Genomic DNA, 19,216 nt, shown 5'->3' on the forward strand with positions numbered 1-19,216 from the left:
CATGGCCGAAAGACAACTATTTATTCCACGCTGTATTGATTTTAGTCCCGAACTGGTTTCCTGATCCAAAACAGGAAGTGAAAACAACGATTTCAATTGATTGTGTACAAGCAACCGTGGATTATCAAATGTGGAATTCAATGCATTCCACGCAAGGTCGAAACTCCTATGAGTCAGAGGAAACTTCAAGACGATTTCTCGAGCCTCACCACTAGTTCTACTCACCAGATGACACAAACGCTCAATATCTGTCAACTGGGAGTTATTTATATAAACCGCACTGAACAAATCTCTGAAAGTGGGCCAATTTAAAATGTTTCCATCGAAAACCTGAATATCACATGGAGGTAACGCAAGATTGGGCATGTTATCAAATTCTGGGAGATCATCAACGAAGTTTGTGCCTATTCTAGGATTCCCAATACTCAATATTGAAGAGCTAGACGCCTGTGTTCCCACATCACGAGAGAGATGGGACGACAAACTCACGTTTTTAACATTCACATCACAGGACTGTTTTTCCACAGAAATGTCGCCTGGATGTTTTGTTAAGAAGACTTCCGAACTGCCCAATGTATTCGGGGATATTTTAGATGAACTACTAAATTTGGACAACAAATTATTTATTATTGACGAACAATTTATACATTTTTGATGCGTCTCCTTATACTTTTCTTGAATGATATTTAGTTTTTCGGGATTTTCTATAGAAGAGAGGCATTTATTAAAAGCTTCCTGTAAGTTCTTCCACAATTTTCCAATTTCTTCACTCCTAACTTCAAGGTCAAAAAAGTCCTCTTCTTTTAATGCGCTGAGGTTTGCGGCGAAAGTCACGATAGACTTAGAAGCAAGAATGAATAAAGTCATAGGAGTGAAAGCCATTTTTAGTGCACAGATTGCAGACAAATCAAAATCAACAAAATCGTAAACAGAGTTCAACTAATAATAATGTCAACGAAATGACTAGAAAATAATGTGCGACAAACTCAATTTTATCCAGAAATAAAATATCAAAACACTGAAGAAAAGATAATATTGATTAAATGAAATATTTAACCAAATAAACTGATTTCTCAACGAAAATCAATGAAACATCCAACAGGATTATCTTTGGCAATTGTAGCGGAAATTTTCAGATTGAAAATTTTAAACTATATTTAATATCGCTAAAATGCACACTAAAATATTTTCCACAAAAGGAGAAATTCTCAAGCTACCAATTGTAGCGTGCTAATTTAAAATCGCAATCTTAAATTCGAAACGATATTCAAAATTTCACAAAAATGCACTGAATTTCGCAAACAAAAGCAACCAAAAATTATTAATTATAAATAGCAATTGTCTATGAGCAACAAATTTGCAATAAGAAATTAAAACCAATAGTTAAATATCAAATTTTGTAAATTACCACCTAATTTACAAAAATATGAAGGGGATAATTAACAAAAAAGCCGATATAAATTGCACAAAAACATATAGTACAGATATGCATCCACCAAAATTATACAAATAACTACCGAATGTAGCGTATTTGTTTCTAAAAATGCAACTGGAAATTTAAACTATATCAAAATTCCAACAAAATGTCTCAAAAAGTATGGCTAAAAACGCCCTACACAAGAAAATGTCCAATTGACAGATTGTAGGGTGCATGCAATATCAAATATTGACAAATAACCACCGATTGTAGTGTATTTGTGTTCAAAAAACCAACACGAAATTCAAACAATATCAACATTCCAAAAAATCACAAAATTCGAGTAAAAACTCTCTACAATAGAACAAATCCAATTGAGCAACTGTAGGGTTCGTGCAATATCAAATGCATACAAATAACTACCGAATGTAGCGTATTTGTGTCCAATAATGCAACAATAATTTCAAACTATATTGAAATTCCATAAATATATACCAATCGCAATAAATACTTTTAAATAACGCCCTACATAACAGGTCCAATCGACCGATTGTAGGGTTCACGCAATTCCAAAATGTCCAAAAATATTATTAAAAAGTTCCCTGACACCGATTTATTATATTTACCATAAAATAAAATAATATGTGTCACAGTACTAATTTACTGACCGGGTACTGTGTAATAATACACCGGCGGGAGACTGTGCAATAAAAACGGACACGACAGAAAGAGGAATGTCCAAAAATGCAATATTTATGCGTACATGGGTGTGTGTATATACATATTTGCATGCAAGCCACTTACTGACCGACTAGACGGTACGACAGAGCTACGATGCTGGAGTATGTAGCTATACTAGCGTGTGTTTATCAAAGCAGAAGGGACCACGAATAGGCCGTGCAGTGTAAATATGTAATCGATGTATTGATGAATATACGTTTGTATATTTACACTGCTAATGCTAGCGAAAACAAATCAATGCAAAATAGAAATATTTTTGGGAATATTTTCAACACCTTTTGCAACAACAATATGAAGCAGGTTAACGACAATTTGGAAGAAAATAAACGAAAAATAATGTGAAATATTCAGAAGAAAATATTTATTATTTTTGTTTTGATTTTATTATTCCCGTATGTCTGTCCACGATTTGGACTTTGACCGATTGACAAAAAAGAGGGTTGCAAAACGAGATGGCCACAAACAAACGAACACTTGTTTTTATTTATTGCTCACTTTGCACTATACGTACCGATGGTAGTTGAAAGCTGCAATTATGTTGTGGACTGTATTTTAATTCCAAAATTATGCCGCCAACTGGAATATCCGGCTCGATTGGATCAAATGTTTATTCGGCCCGAAGCGACCAAATCTTTAGTCCGCACTATAGGGACTGGGGGGAACAAGTGTTATCGAGGCTCCCCAATGGAGCCAGTACGCCCAATGCGTACGTTTGGCCGTCAATATAAAAAGAGAATAAGAAATAAAACACAATAGTTTTAGTAAGAAGGTTTGGCTCAACTGCCGGTGTTTATTCAACGGTAAACAATATTACCTTTGCGAATTAGAATACAACGATATGTATTTATGCTTACGATAAAGCGCGGGTGTAGTTGCTATTCAAGCTGTCGATCGATCTTTTTGTTTGTTTATATTATGTTTATTTTGTTTATGTTGACATCTGCATGGATGTTTAAAAGTGGCGGTTGTCAAATCAATATTCGTTGAAATCTCTCATACTATTACAGGAGTGTAATAAATGGGCATGAGGAGATTTCAACGAATACACCTATGCAATTCATAGGTCCAATTTAAAGTTGTAGAATCAATTCTAACTTAAACAATTTGAATTCTCTTGTTACCTTTAAACAACATATTCTGTAATAGTTACGATATTTTGTCGGGTCTCTTTTTACTTAGATGCATTTTTTTTAACCAGAACATTTGTTCCACTCCCAATATTCGGCATTGTCAGGATTTTGTCTAGATTTTCAGACCAAGTAAGCTCAATTTTGGCATAGGAGGTTCTCGTTGGTTATACATCTTCTCCACCAAAAATTGTGAACATTGGGTATTTTGAGGATTTAAGCTATTTTTCAAGACCATTTATCAGCAAGATTTGCAGCTATTTGCAGCTAAATTGTGGTTATTCGGAATCTAGGAAGTCCCAATTAATTGGTAAAAAAAATATTGGACTGAACCTCAGTGGACCTTGGTAGTTACGATCCATTCAACAAAAGTATGTTGCACTAAAAACATAAAAAAGAAATAATTTTTGAAAATTTATTGCTACAAAACTATGCAATTTCAGGCCCCAAACATTTTTTTTTAAATTTAACTTACACCCTCCCCTATCAATAAAAAATAAACTTTGTTTAGTTTTATTACGAATATATTAAACAATTAAACAAATATGATATCAGTTTTTTAGCAACAATTTTGTTAAAATCTGATGCATCAAAATTTCTTGCACTTGGCAGTTAATAACTGAGTGAATATTTACAACAACAAAAAAAGCAAAAACAAAATTTTAGTCAGCAGAGTGCCTGTAATCGGTACAATGAGAAACATTTCGCAATTTTATACTTTGATTTTTTACTTTCGCGCCGCTGGTTCAATGGTTTCGACCAGTGTGCGGCGGCAAGTAATTGGATGATGAACAACAAGCAAACACCAACACCTTCTTCAGATGGATCCCCATACACGCATGACATAAACAATGGCTTGACCAATGGTAATAACCATACCAAAGAGTTTTTGGGCAACATTGAACAAAACACGATCGTTAGGAGTGTCACCAGCCAACAATTGCACAATAAACCCAGATGTAACAATGGGAGGAAAACCCAATTCCATAAGGATATCAAGAATTGAGGCCATAATCATACGAATACAGTAAAAAGGTTCAGCCGAGCCGGAACTCATGATACCGAAGAGAGGGATTTGACAACATGCTAAGAAGATGAAGAACGTTATGGCGGTCAATAGCACTTTCTCTCTAAATTGGATCTTGCGTTCGGGTTTGGCAATTTAAATTTCGGCACCGATTGTTAATTTATATATGGGATTCGATAGTAAACATGTTAAAACTAAGAAAACCAAAAAATTAGGTCAAAATATTGGAAGGTGTGGGCGTGGCATGATCCTAAAGACGTCCATTTTTTTGCAATTTTAGAAAATACGTAATTTTTGCAAATTTCTGGAGAAAGAATTAGCTATTTTTGGGAAACTATAACAGATAATGTGTTCGTTGTTTTTTTTTTTGTTAGGTAGGTAGGACTGTTGTCTTTACCATAGCGTTTGCACGAAGTGGGGTATTTTATTTTTCCTCAGGTACAAATCTTAGTGAAATTCTAACTTTAGAGAACTAAAACTTTTAGGGAACAGCTTGGAACAAAAGCCACAATTTCCACAGATTGATTATTAAATTTTGTTACTTCAGTTATCATACAATGCAGCCCAAATGATGAAAGAGTGATTAAATAGTTCGTTGATATAGAGTTGCGTTTTAAAATATCGATGTTTACATCACCAACTATGATTATTTGAGTTTTCTATTTATTTTCTGATTACATTTTCAATTTCTTGAAGTAATACGATCAAAATTTTTGTAAGGTAATTGGTATGATAATGAATTAGTGGTCGCAAAAGTCTTAAATTTTTTAAGTTAATTACATAAGCTGATGTCATTTCGATTTCTGTCTGCTTTCGGTTTCTGTTCTTTTCTTATATAAACTGCTATCCCTCGACCTTTTCCATCTCTGTTTTGGTACATTTTGTTGAAACCCTCAATATAATAGAATCGGCGCCTGATACATTTGTTTCACATAACACAATGATGTTTACTTGATTTATAATTTTTGATAAGCTGGCTATAAAATCTAAAAAGTTCTTCCTTAAGGAACTAATATTTAAGTGTACGATCGACATATCATAGTTCAAATGTTTCATTTGTATGTCGATGAAGCAATTTATTTAAAGGTTATTTGAAATTGTTGCCATTTGGGCGAAGATATTTTTTATATTAAGTTTTAGTTAATTTTCTTAATTTTAATTAATTAGAAATTGAAGATTTTATTTTAGTGGAACATTGGCTATAAAAACGTTATTTGATGGTTAGAAAAATAAATTTTAACAGGTTCTTATTTCTTTCAACTTTGTTTGTCAAGAATTTTCAGTTGAAGTTATAATGTCTGTTTAAATCACTAATCCGTTTTGATGCGCGAGTGCGAAAAACAAGTCCGTTCAGTTCGAATGCTACAGCAGACTGATTAATCGCAGCTTTGTTACTACTGAATGTATTTTTGTCTCAGTTTGTAAAATTATAATAAAAAATTGTTTTATAATGAAAAACGCAATAACATTTATATACTTCGCGAGAATAAATAAATTAATATAAATATACATAAATTTTGTTTTGCGCTTAAACGTAGGTCGATCACTGTGTGCTTTCAATAATACATAATTTTTCTTTTGTATCTTTGCAGAATGAGTGTTGCAGCTCACATAAACGCACACATCAAATTTCGAAATTCCCAATATGTGAATGAAATTAAACAAATTCGTTGAAACGAAAAAAAAAAAACAGAATGAATTCATCACATTTCATGAACAATATTTCAAATAATCTAATTCGAACGGTGATGCTTATTATCCTTAGTTTATCAAACATGGAGGCAGGTGAGTTAACAGTTCCCATCTTCAAGTTGTGTTACCCAAAACTGAATATTAATTTGAAAGAATAATATTTTTAAGGCATTATTAGTATTTCGGTTTCTTGTCAAAAAATATAGCCCCCATAGAAAAGTACATCCCGATTTTCGGTATTTTGAAGATTTAGCCATTCAAGCCATTTTGGTGTGACAATGGGGCTAGTCACACCAAAATGGCATAAGTTTGGTATTTAGTGTTTGATGGGGGTATAAAACTTTCCAAATGAAATTTGTCGGTATAGGTCCACACCTCAATATAGACCCGGTAACTCCCGGTTTCGGTATTTTGAAGGTTGTGGCCAAAATATCCCACTGATATGACTGACATTTCGTATTTGGTATTCGCTGAGGGTACAAAGCTTTCCACCTGAAATTTGTTGGTATAGATTCACGTCTTCATATAGACCCTCAGAACGGTACATCACGAATTTGGTATTAAGTCTTCGTTGGGAATATACAACTTTCCAAATGAAATTTGTCGGTGTAGGTCCACGCCTTCATATAACCCCCATAGAACGGTAACTCCCGATTTTCGGTATTTTGAAGGTTGTGTAAAAAATATCCCACTGAAATGACTGATATTTCGTGTTTGATATTAGTTGAGGGTACAAAACTTTCCGCCTAAAATTTGTTGATATAAATACACGTCTTCATAGTGTCCCCATAGAAGCATACCTTCCGATTTTCGATATTTCGAATGTTGGGACCTCAATAACCCACCGATATGGCTGAAATTTGTCATTTAGTCTTAGTTATATCCTAGACAGACGGAAGCGTTAATGTGCATTAACTGCCTTAATTCAAATTAATTCGTGCATTATCCTCATTCTTAATGCACAAAATGAAACTGAATTTAAGGGTCATTTAGGTATTGCAATAAATAAAAGAGAGCCCGTATTCATATGAGGGAGAGAGCATATTCATGCTCTGAGACACAATTTGCATTGCAAACAACAACAAAACAGTTGTTTACCAGCAATTAGCTGTTTCGTAAGTGTCAGGGCAAAATTAAATACAGTTCTTAATGCAAATTTACGCTGCCGTCTGTCTAGGATATTAGGGGTATAAACGTTTTATACAGCCGCCATATAACGGTACTTCCGATTACACTGTACAACAGCCAATCTGGGAGGTGGGAAATTCCAAGTGGCTGGTGTAAGTTTAATTGATACAAGTCAAACATCCTTGTTAAATACCTGACTAAATAACGACTATGGGAAGCCAAAATTTAAAACTGAGAAAATATTAACTGCTAACTTCAGCATGTTGTTGTTGTTTTAAATTTTGATACGTTACATCCAGCATCTCTGCCAAATACATTTCTTTCTGTTTCTGTTTTCTTTTTCTCCTGCTCGTAATATTCCAACGTTGATGACATTATCGTTGAGTGCAACCTCGAATTGCTCACACTCATCAGTAGTATGAACAGCAGACGAAGTAGCAAGAGAAATTCGGGGAAGATACAAAACAGGTTTTTGCGTTTGTTTAAATTTTGTCGTAGATTTATTGATGGTCTTCTTAATTTGTTCGTTGTTAATCTGCACTCAAATAACCAAGAGGTCAACCTACCAAAAGGCTTTCAGGAGGGAGGAGCAGACGAAATTAGCGACTCCCAAGAAGCCAACCTTCTGGAGGACCAATGATTGAGGTCATCCAGATCAACCTCCATCGGAGCGAAACGGCAACACTAGCCCTGATGGACAAAATAACTAAAGGTAATATACATATTGGTTTAATCCAAGAACCTTGGACCATAAAAAACAAGGTTTCTGGACTTAACCATATAAATTATCAACTTTTTTACGCAAATACGGGATCCCGACCGAGGACCTGCATTATATGCCACAAAAACTTATGTTTTCTTTTTTCTCCAGAGTTGTCATCGTCGGACGTTACAGTATTGAAGCAGGGGAATGGTAACATATACCTAGCATCATTATACCTGCCGTTCGACTCCCCGACATTACCACCTTCGTCGGAATTGCAGCAACTGGTGAGAAGGATAAAGCAAACAGGTAACGAAGTACTAGTAGGTAGCGATGCTAACTCTCACCACATCTCGTGGGGTAGTACTAACATTAACAAAAGGGGACAAGCCCTTATAGATTACTTAAATACTAACGACCTAATTACACTTAACACCGGGAATACGCCAACCTTTGTTAATAGAATTAGGGAGGAAGTACTAGATATAACGATATGTTCAGAAAATTTAATAAACGAGGTACACGAGTGGAGGGTCCTGGAGGAACACTCCTTCTCAGACCATAAGTATATTAGATTTAAAATAGCTAGGCCATCGCCTAACCCGATAACCTTCCGAAACAAATCCAAAACAAATTGGACAAAGTTCGGAAAACGAGCAAAAGAAAGACTTGGGCAACCAGATGAGGAATGCCTAAGTAAGGAGGACATAGAGAGAGATGTCCTAAAGTTAACTGAGGCACTAGTAAAGTCTTTCGAGGAAAGTTGTCCCCTTCGAGAGAGGAAATCCGCCTACGAAAAACCCTGGATGACAGGGGAAATTCGGAATAAAGGCAAGGAGGTCCGCAGACTTTATAATAGGGCCAAACGTAAAAAAGCAGCTGTATTCTGGGACAACTATCAGGCAAAATTTAAAGGAATACAACAAAATAACAAGAAACGCCAAACGAAACTCCTGGAAGCTTTTCTGCGAACAGGTGGATAGTGTAAATGACGTTTCAAAGATTAAAAAGTTTCTATCTAAAACCCATACACAGACCGAGCAATTGGTCGATGGAAATGGAAAAAGGATTGAAACAACAGAAGAAACTCTAGGCCTTCTGATGAAAACGCACTTCCCGCAGAATACCATGGTTAACACTGAAGCATCGACGGAATGTATTAACTCATCGGAAGAAGCACCAAAGATCGACAGCTTACTGGTCCAACAAGCCATTTTAAGCTTTTCACCATATAAAGCAGCTGGACCAGACCAGATCTTCCCGGCTTTATTACAGAGGGAAGTGGACTTTATTGCGTCCAAACTGGTCGGGATCTTCAATGCATGCTTAAAACTTGCATACACTCCTATAGCCTGGCAGGAGGCAAGGGTAGTCTTTATACCCAAACCTGGCAAGGCAAGTTATGCAACACCAAAATCTTATCGACCGATAAGTTTAACTTCATTCTTACTCAAAACAATGGAACGGACAGTCGACACCATGATAAAGAGTAAGATCCCCAACGATATGCTTAAATTCAAACAACATGCATACGTTAAAGGCAGATCAGTGGAAACCGCATTGCATGAGGTAGTACACCACATAGAAAGAACCTTCGAAATGAAAATGTACACACTTGCTGTATGCATCGACATCGAAGGCGCTTTCAATAACGTAAGGACCGAGACACTTATCCACTCCTTAGACGAGTTTCAGGTAGACAGGGCCTTAAGGAACTGGATAAACCACATGCTAAGGAATAGATGGATAAGCTGCGGGCTATACGACGTGAAAATAAGAGACAAAGTTGGACAAGGAACGCCACAGGGAGGGATACTTTCACCTCTGTTGTGGGTTACCACCATAAACAGTCTCTTGAGGACCCTAACCGAAGAAGGATTTGACCCAGTCTGCTACGCAGACGACGTTATAATACTTCTGAGGGGAAAGAATCCGAATCAACTCTGTCGTAGAGCAGAAACGGCTCTAAAAATTGCTTTTAACTGGGCCAGGCCGAGAGGTCTGAACGTCAACCCAGAAAAAACAGAATTATGTCTATTCACTAGGAAAACGAAAATGGGGCACTACGAGGAACCAGTTTTTCTAGATAAGACAATAAATATCTCTTGTACAGTTAAATATCTAGGAGTAATTCTGGATAGGAAACTTAAATGGAAAGACCATATACAAGAAAGGGCCAACAAGGCCCAAATATGTTGGTCAACCTGCAGAAGGGCGATAGGCTCAAAATGGGGGTTCAATCCTAGGATGATACACTGGCTATACAGAAGCGTAATTAGACCAATTCTAACCTACGCGTCTGTGGTATGGTGGACAGCCAGGACAAAAAATGCAATGTGGAAATACTGCAAAAGGTCCAAAGAACATGCTGCCTAAGCATTAGCGGAGCAATGAGGACCACACCGACTAGGGCTCTAGAAACAATTCTGTTTGTACACCCAATAGAGATTCAGGTAAGGTATGAGGCAGCCATCGCAGCTGTAAGGCTAAAGTCGATGAGCGAGTGGATCGAAAAGAGCCACCAAACATACCACCAAAACATATAAAAGGTCACAACGGGTGAATCTATAAATCAGGTAGTATCGGACCGTATACCTGAAACTAGTGAAGTAGCCTTGTGTGAAGTGTCAATACCTGACAGAGACATGTGGATCGAGGGAGCTCTAGCACAGATTCCCGCTGGAAGCTGTGGGTTTACGGATGGGGCTGTGCTAGGGGGGAGAACCGGACTGGGTCTTTATATAATGGAACCGGAAACGGAAATCTCCCTCCGTCTGCCGGATCATAACACGATCCTGCAGGCGGAACTCCGGGCGATAACAGAGTGTCTGCTTTGGTTTGATACACACACAAGGCCTACCACTGTAAATATCCTTACGGATAGCAAAGCAGCCATTAGAGCTATATCAACCAAGACAGTGAAATCTAGAACTGTCTTGGAATGTATTAAATCTATAAATAATTACTCCCAACACGGTAAGGTAAACATTATATGGGTACCAGGGCATACCGGGATTAGGGGTAATGAAATAGCAAACTCCTTGGCAAAACAAGCCAAGGAGCAACCAACAGTAAGTCTAGAAAACGCTAAGCCGTTTAAAGCTACGCGACTAGAACTAAAGACATGGGCAAAAAATGCACATGTATCCCTCTGGAGTAGTGGAGAGAAGGGAAAAAACACAAAAATCCTATGGGGAAACCCAGACGAGGACAAAACAAAAGAATTACTTTTACTAAGTAAAAAAGATATTAGTAGACTGACAGGAATCCTTACAGGTCACCTAGGTCTAAAAGCGCACCTGCACAAAATAGGTTGTGCAGAAAACAGTGAATGCAGAGCATGCGGAGAGGACGACGAAACGTTGGAACATTACCTCTGCCATTGTCAAGCCTTCACAAATCTGAGAACCCAGTTACTAGGAAATGACATTATACCAGGACTCGACCAAATTAGGACAATCGAGTTCAAAAAGATCAGAGACTATGTAAATAGGACAGAGATCCTAGACTAAGTCAAAAAAAAAGGATAATCCTTCCATAACCCAAAATTAGAGCGCACAACAGGCCTACTTATGGCTTAAGTGTATGTCCACATGGGCATGTGGTGATCTAGTATCACCCCTCTTATCAACCTAACCTAACCTAACCTAATCTGCACTCAAGAGACATTTTCTCCTGCATTTTTCCCATTTTCAAAGATAGTATTTCAATTTTACTTTCCGTATCATTTGAAACAACAATACACGAGTCGCAGCGCCACAAAAAGTTTGGATTATTCGTCAAAATTTGTATGTGATCCGACAGTAAATTTACACATTTACATGGAAAATTCGTCCGCAAACCGAATAGCATTTTACAGAATGGAAAGATGACAATAGTTTATCAGAAGACCTGGCTATTTGCTCCACGCATATGCCACAAAATTTATCCATAATTTATCGTAAGAAATCATGTCCGTCGCTTTTGATAATTCAGTCTCAATTTCACTATGAGTCTCTGAACGATTTATTTTTGCTGCTACGGAAAAGAATTCGGGGTTCAAAGGGTTAATATGGGCGCTACTCTGAGACATGAACCTACTTTGAAATTAAATTTTCTGTTTGTTTTGTTTATTGTTGAAGTTCAATCTCATTTTCGATTGTTTGAGTGGAGTATTCCCCCATTGGCTCAACTTCATTTATTACCCTCTATTACAGAGAGTAATGTTTTTCAAAACGAACTGACAGTGTTGCAAAATTTTACTGATCGCTACCAATATCATGATTTCATCCCGGCGAAGGGAATTATCAATTGGCTTCTCAGTTTTTGAAATGATGCCTTTTTAGCGAAAAACCGAACTCTTTAAGTGTCTAGTATTCTCATATGAATGAGAATCACACTCACTTTTCGGCTTTTCCAAAGAAACACCAAAATCAAAATATTTTGCAACATGTCAGCACGTATCAACTAAGAATTCTTCGAATTCTGTGAGTTGAAAAGGACACCAACACAGTTGTCTGTGAGGTTGTTATTGGAATTTTGTTTTTTTGTTTTTAACAAAGCTCCATTCATTCGCCCGTGCCTTGGCTGTTTTTTGTTTGTTTTGTTTATTGTTGAAGTTCAATCTCATTTTCGATTGTTTGAGTGGAGTATTCCCCCATTGGCTCAACTTCATTTATTACCCTCTATTACAGAGAGTAATGTTTTTCAAAACGAACTGACAGTGTTGCAAAATTTTACTGATCGCTACCAATATCATGATTTCATCCCGGCGAAGGGAATTATCAATTGGCTTCTCAGTTTTTGAAATGATGCCTTTTTAGCGAAAAACCGAACTCTTTAAGTGTCTAGTATTCTCATATGAATGAGAATCACACTCACTTTTCGGCTTTTCCAAAGAAACACCAAAATCAAAATATTTTGCAACATGTCAGCACGTATCAACTAAGAATTCTTCGAATTCTGTGAGTTGAAAAGGACACCAACACAGTTGTCTGTGAGGTTGTTATTGGAATTTTGTTTTTTTGTTTTTAACAAAGCTCCATTCATTCGCCCGTGCCTTGGCTGTTTTTTGTTTGTTTTGTTTATTGTTGAAGTTCAATCTCATTTTCGTCAGTTCGTTTTGAAAAACATTACTCTCTGTAATAGAGGGTAATAAATGAAGTTGAGCCAATGGGGGAATACTCCACTCAAACAATCGAAAATGAGATTGAACTTCAACAATAAACAAAACAAACAAAAAACAGCCAAGGCACGGGCGAATGAATGGAGCTTTGTTAAAAACAAAAAAACAAAATTCCAATAACAACCTCACAGACAACTGTGTTGGTGTCCTTTTCAACTCACAGAATTCGAAGAATTCTTAGTTGATACGTGCTGACATGTTGCAAAATATTTTGATTTTGGTGTTTCTTTGGAAAAGCCGAAAAGTGAGTGTGATTCTCATTCATATGAGAATACTAGACACTTAAAGAGTTCGGTTTTTCGCTAAAAAGGCATCATTTCAAAAACTGAGAAGCCAATTGATAATTCCCTTCGCCGGGATGAAATCATGATATTGGTAGCGATCAGTAAAATTTTGCAACACTGTCAGTTCGTTTTGAAAAACATTACTCTCTGTAATAGAGGGTAATAAATGAAGTTGAGCCAATGGGGGAATACTCCACTCAAACAATCGAAAATTAAATTTTCTGGCAAAAGGTTTTCTTCTCCGTGGGAAACGACGATGCAAAATTACCGCCTAATCAATTGGAAGATGTGGCGAAGACCCTCGAAATAGCTTTAATCAGGGGATACCTATATATGAGGGCTATACCAAATGGTGCACCTACATATATTGATGATTTTTTGCATAGATAATTTTTATTTACTAAGAACTCGAAATACCAGCATGTTACGAAATTAGTTAAAAATATGGATAAAACGAACAAATACTGGTAATCGGGGACTACCCTTATATTTATTATTATATACTTATTTATTAATAGACCTGGCTATTTGCTTCTCGCATTTGCCACAAAATTTATCCATAATTTATCGTAAGAAATCACGTCCGTCGCTTTTGATAATTCAGTCTCAATTTCACTATGAGTCTCTGAACGATTTATTTTTGCAGCTACGGAAAAGAATTTGGGGTCATAGGGTTAATATGGGCGCTACTCTGAAACATCAGCCTTCTTTGAAATTAAATTTTCTGGCAAAAAGTCTTCTTCCTCCTTGGAAACGAAGATGCAAAATTACCGCCTAATCAATTGGAAGATGTGGCGAAGACCCTCGAAATAACTTTAATCAGGGGATACCTATATATGAGGGCTATACCAAATGGTGGGCCTACATATATTTTTTGCTTAGATAATTTCTATTTACTAAGAACTCGAAATACCAGCATGTTACGAAATTAGTTAAAAATATGGATATAACGAACAAATACTGGTAATCGGGGACTACCCTTATATATTATTATATATTTATTTATTAATAGATTATGCTTCAAGTATACATATATGTTTAACAATTCAGATTTATCTATATATATAAATGAGCTTGGTGATAAGTGATTGACTGACTGACTGACTCATCATCAACGCCCAGCCAAAACGGCTAAAGCTAGGAGCTTGAAATTTTACCAGTGGGTCACTGTTGATGCAAATGTGCGAGATAAGGCCGGGTTTTAGAAAATTCGTCCTGGAACCACAAAAAATAACAACAACAAAAATCCTTATTTTTCATTACTATTACGTACTTATTCACTTAGTTGGCCCTCTGCAAGACATGTGTAAAATTAACAATGCCATAACTTCTTGATATCGTAAGAGATCACACATAATTTCAAGTTTTGTAGTTTACTTCTAGGCGCACTTATTTTATCGTAAACCACTAAATAATAGAAAGACATTTGTTATCTTCCATTGCAACAGATGTCGCAGTTGGTGATAATGGTGTATAAACATCAATTACGCAAATGAACAAATGAGTTGCTGTTGAAGACAACATTAGGGGAATAAATTCAGAAATCGGCCAGAAATAACAACAACTAAAAACTGTATGGACCTGACTTTTTGGTAATAACTAAATGTTTGCAAATCAATGAAAGTGCAATAGAATTGTGCATATTACCACGATTTATTTGCAATTAAGAATTTTATCGTATATGGAGATGTACAGTCATAACTATTCAATTTTCAATTTCAAAATCTGTAATTTGATGAAATCGCTAAATAATTAATGAAATCAATAATAGGCCCCAGGAATATAGGAATTTGGTATGGAAATCAAGGTTGGGAAGTGGTGCTTCTAAAAGGAAATGGTTTGGAAAATTACCAATCATGTGTACGAAAAGTACTAAATTTAGTACAATTTAGATTTGGGTGAACGTAAAGAGCTGGAAACCTGAAATTTGGAATTAAGGTTACTGTTGTAGTGTAGGATTGAGATATGAGGGTAGTTTTGGAAATTCGTGCTTATGTGTACGAAAAGTACTAAATAGTACTAAATTTGGTACAATAGGGATTTGGGTGAACGGATAGAGCTGGAATCTTAATATTTGGAATTGAGATTACTGTTGGAGTGTAGGATTGAAGAACATTTGGAAATTCGTACTTATGTGTATGAAAAGTACTAAATGGTACTAAATTTGATACAATGGGGATTTGGGTGAACGGATAATAGCTGGAATCTCGAAATTTGGAATTGAGATCACTGGTGGGGTGTAGGATTGAGGTAGTTTTGAAAATTCGTACTTATGGGTACGAAAAGTACTAAATGGTGCTAAATTTAGTACAATTTGGATTTGAATGAACGGATAGAGCTGAAAACCTGAAATTTGGAATTAATAATACTGTTGAAGTGCAGGATTGAGATATGAAGGTGGTTTTGGAAATTAGTACTTATGTGTACGGAAAGTACTAAATGGAACTAAATTTTGTATAATGGGGATTTGGGTGAACGGATAGCGCTGGAATCTCTAAATTTGGAACTGAGATTACTGGTGGAGTTTAATATTGTGGAAGTTTTGGAAATTCGTACATAGGGTACGAAAATACTAAATAGCACTAAATTTGGTACAGTTTCGATTTGGGTGAACGGATAGGGCTTGATTCCTCAAATTTGGACTGAGGATCACTGATGAAGAGTAAGAAAGATGCACCAAAGGGTTTTTGGAAACTTGAGTGTACGAAAAGTAATAATTGGTACTAAATTTAGTACAATTTGGATTTGAGTGAACGGATAGAGCTGGATTCCTGAAATTTGGAATTGATATTACTGTTTGAGTGTAGGACTGGGGAAGTTTTGGAAATTCTTACTTATGTGAATGAAAAGTACTAAATGGTACTAAATTTGGGACAATGGGGATTTGGGTGAACGGATATAGTTGGAATCTCGAAATTTGGAATTGAGATTACTGGTGGGGTGTAGAATTGAGGTAGTTTTGAAAATTCGTACTTATGGGTACGAAAAGTACTAAATGGTACTAAATTTAGTACAATTTGGATTTGGGTGAACGTATGTATGTAGCTGGAAACCTAAAATTTGGAATTAAGATTACTGTGAAGTGTAGGACTGAGATATGAGGGTGGTTTTGGAAATTCGTACTTATGTGTTCGAAAAGTACTAAATTTGGTACAATAGGGATTCGAGTGAACGGACAGAGCTGGAATCCTGAAATTTGAAATTGAGATTACTGTTGGATCATAGGATTGGGGAAATTTTGGAAATTCGTATTTATGTGTACGAAAAGTACTAAATGGTACTAAATTTATTACAATTTGGATTTGGGTGAACGGATAGAACTGGAATCCTGAATTTTAAGTATCAAGGTTGGGAAATGGCGTTGAAATAAGGAAATGGTTTTGGAAGTTCGTATTTATGATTACGAGCAGTACTAAATTTGGATTTGGGTGAACGGATAGAGCTGGAATCCTAAAGTTTTGAATTAAGATTACTGTAGGGGTGCAGGATTGAGATAGTTTTAGAAATTCGTACCTTTGAGTACGAAAAGTACTAAATGGTACTAAATTTGGTACAATTTGGATTTGGATGAACGGATAAAGCTGGAATACTGAAATTTGGAATGGTACTAAATTTGGAAAATGGTACTAAATTTAGTACAATTTGTATGTAGGTGAACGGATAGCGGTGGAATCCTGCAATTTGAAAGTATGATTATTGTAGCCCTGTTGCGTTGAGGAAGTTTTGAAAATTGGTACGAAAATTCTAAATTGTTCTAAATTTAGTAAAATTTTAATTTGGTTTAACGGATAGAGTTTGAATCCTGAAATTTGGAAGTAAGATTACTACTAAAGTGAAGGATTGAGGTAGTTTTGGAAAATCTTTCTTATGGGTACGAAGAGTTCGACTTGATACTAAGTTTGGTACAATTTGGAATTGGACTAACGGATACAGCTGGAATCTTGAGATTTGGAATTACTGTAATTATTATGGAATTTACTGTAATTATTTTGTATTAATGTCCGTGTATGGCTGAGATATGTCGTCGAAATACGTACCATAAGTATACGAAAATTACTTAATGGTACTCAATTTGTTTTTGGGTGTAGGGACAGTGCTGGAATTTTTATTTTTTGGAGTTAGGGTGTGTATTGGTGTGTAACGTTGATCTCGCTGTTAATATGTAAGGGTGAGATACGGCTGATCTTTTTTAAAAACGAACTTAAGGGGTACGTACAGTACTAAGATAAAAATAAATATTGATTAAAATTGGTATTAGTGCGACTAAATTTTCAGTGTTTGTCATTTCCATATCATATATTGTTTATTTGTTTTTTTTATATCCTTTCCGCATACGAAGTAGCGGGCATTTTGCTAGTAACCCATAATTGGCTAGCGCAGTGATGTAAGCCATATAAAAATAATTACATTTGCTGATACATTTCAAACATAGTTTTCAAAAGTTCAATTAATTAAAGATGAGAGATCTGTAGTTAATACTAGCTTTTAAATATTTATATAAAGATTGATAATTTATGCCATTTGATAACATAAAAACTTCACTTAAAGTGATAGTATTTTTACCAAAATAACTACGCCTGAAATGTCTATATATCGGACAGGTACCAATAAAATAGAATGTGTCTTCAATAACATCCATATTGCACACCGAACAATTCACGTCATTATCGTTTCTAAGGCCATGTTTATATTATAGCCTTTTTCAGGGTTAACCTTCTTTATGAGGATTTGTTTGACGTATATGTAATGGAGATGACATTTAAAACCCAGTGGGTTTGTTAAATCCGGTTATATATAAACGTACTATAAAACATCTAGCATTTAGATTGAGTAGTCCACATGATGCTTTTATTATCAAGCTAATGTGGAAACAAATAACGTGTTCCAACCTGTTTCGATATAAAGAACATAGTTTGGAGTATTTTCTGGTAAAAACAAAATTTTCTTAACGAATTAAGGAATAGTTTATTAACGTCATCTATCGTTGGGAACCCTAAACTTGAACAGCGTAAAACAAGATACACATTGAGCAAGCATCAAAAATGTTTGGTTTGTTTACTTGCTAGATTTGCTTGTGTGAAAGAAATTTGGACCATGCACAGTGTCCGATTTCCAAAAAACCTGGCCAAAAATAGAAAAACAAATTTATCAATTTACTCTAAAAAGGGTCAGATATTGTTTATAGGATCCCAGTGCGTGTAGTTATAAAAAATATATACATTTCTTGTTTAATAAGTGGGTATAAAAGCAGGTCGAAGTGACCCTATTTGGATTTTTTTTTTTGCAATATTTAAGTTGTTTATAAATCTAAGATAATAGGCAAAATAAACAACGGTTATTACATATTTTTTTATATTGTAATGAAAGGTATGTGAAACGTATTTAAGATGTTCAGTGTCGCCAATGAATTGTGCGTTCTTTAATAATTGATGTCCGTAGTTGGTAATTTTTTTCAAGATCAATTTTGACAATAAATTATGAAAATAGTTATGAGTAAGATCGAGTTGGGTAACTTATCATTTCATAAAAAGGGAAGAGTTTTTTTTACCAATTTCCATCGAAACATCTTGCACATATTTGCACTTTTCGTTTTTATGTAATATTTTGTCTTGCAGATATGTACAGATTTTCTTTGATTCAGAATGTCAGAATATAGGATAGGGTCACTTTGTGGCGTTTGGTTATAATTTAGAGTTTTGATGTATTCTAAGACCTATAGTAAAATTTTATGGCGAACAAATTTCTAGAATATTTTGATCTGATTCCATTACATTTTATAGGAGACTAGCAAAATGCCCGCTACTTCGTATGCGGAAAGGATATAAAAAAAAAAAAACAAATAAACAATATATAATATGGAAATGACAAACACTGAAAATTTGGTCGCACTAATACCAATTTTAATCAATATTTTTTTTATCTTAGTACTGTAC

The 19,216-nt window shown here is 35.5% G+C and overlaps 1 protein-coding gene across 4 annotated transcripts in view; it reads left to right on the forward strand.

Annotated features, from left to right (window-relative positions):
- The window catches only part of dpr13 (defective proboscis extension response 13), a 624,158-nt gene that overhangs the window by 53,477 nt on the left and 551,465 nt on the right, over positions 1-19,216 (forward strand). For 3 of the 4 annotated variants that reach the window (XM_073955866.1, XM_073955867.1, XM_073955865.1), the window contains exon 2: positions 5,905-6,097. The exons of the other annotated variant lie outside the window; for it this stretch is intronic. In XM_073955866.1, coding sequence (XP_073811967.1) covers positions 6,007-6,097 — 91 coding nt within the window. In that variant the 5' untranslated portion in view covers positions 5,905-6,006. The remainder of the gene's footprint in view (positions 1-5,904; positions 6,098-19,216) is intronic. 4 annotated transcript variants of the gene reach the window in all.

Source organism: Musca autumnalis, unplaced genomic scaffold, assembly GCF_047663935.1.
Source record: "Musca autumnalis isolate F117 unplaced genomic scaffold, ASM4766393v1 scaffold_5, whole genome shotgun sequence".
Taxonomy (NCBI): Eukaryota; Metazoa; Arthropoda; class Insecta; order Diptera; family Muscidae; genus Musca; species Musca autumnalis.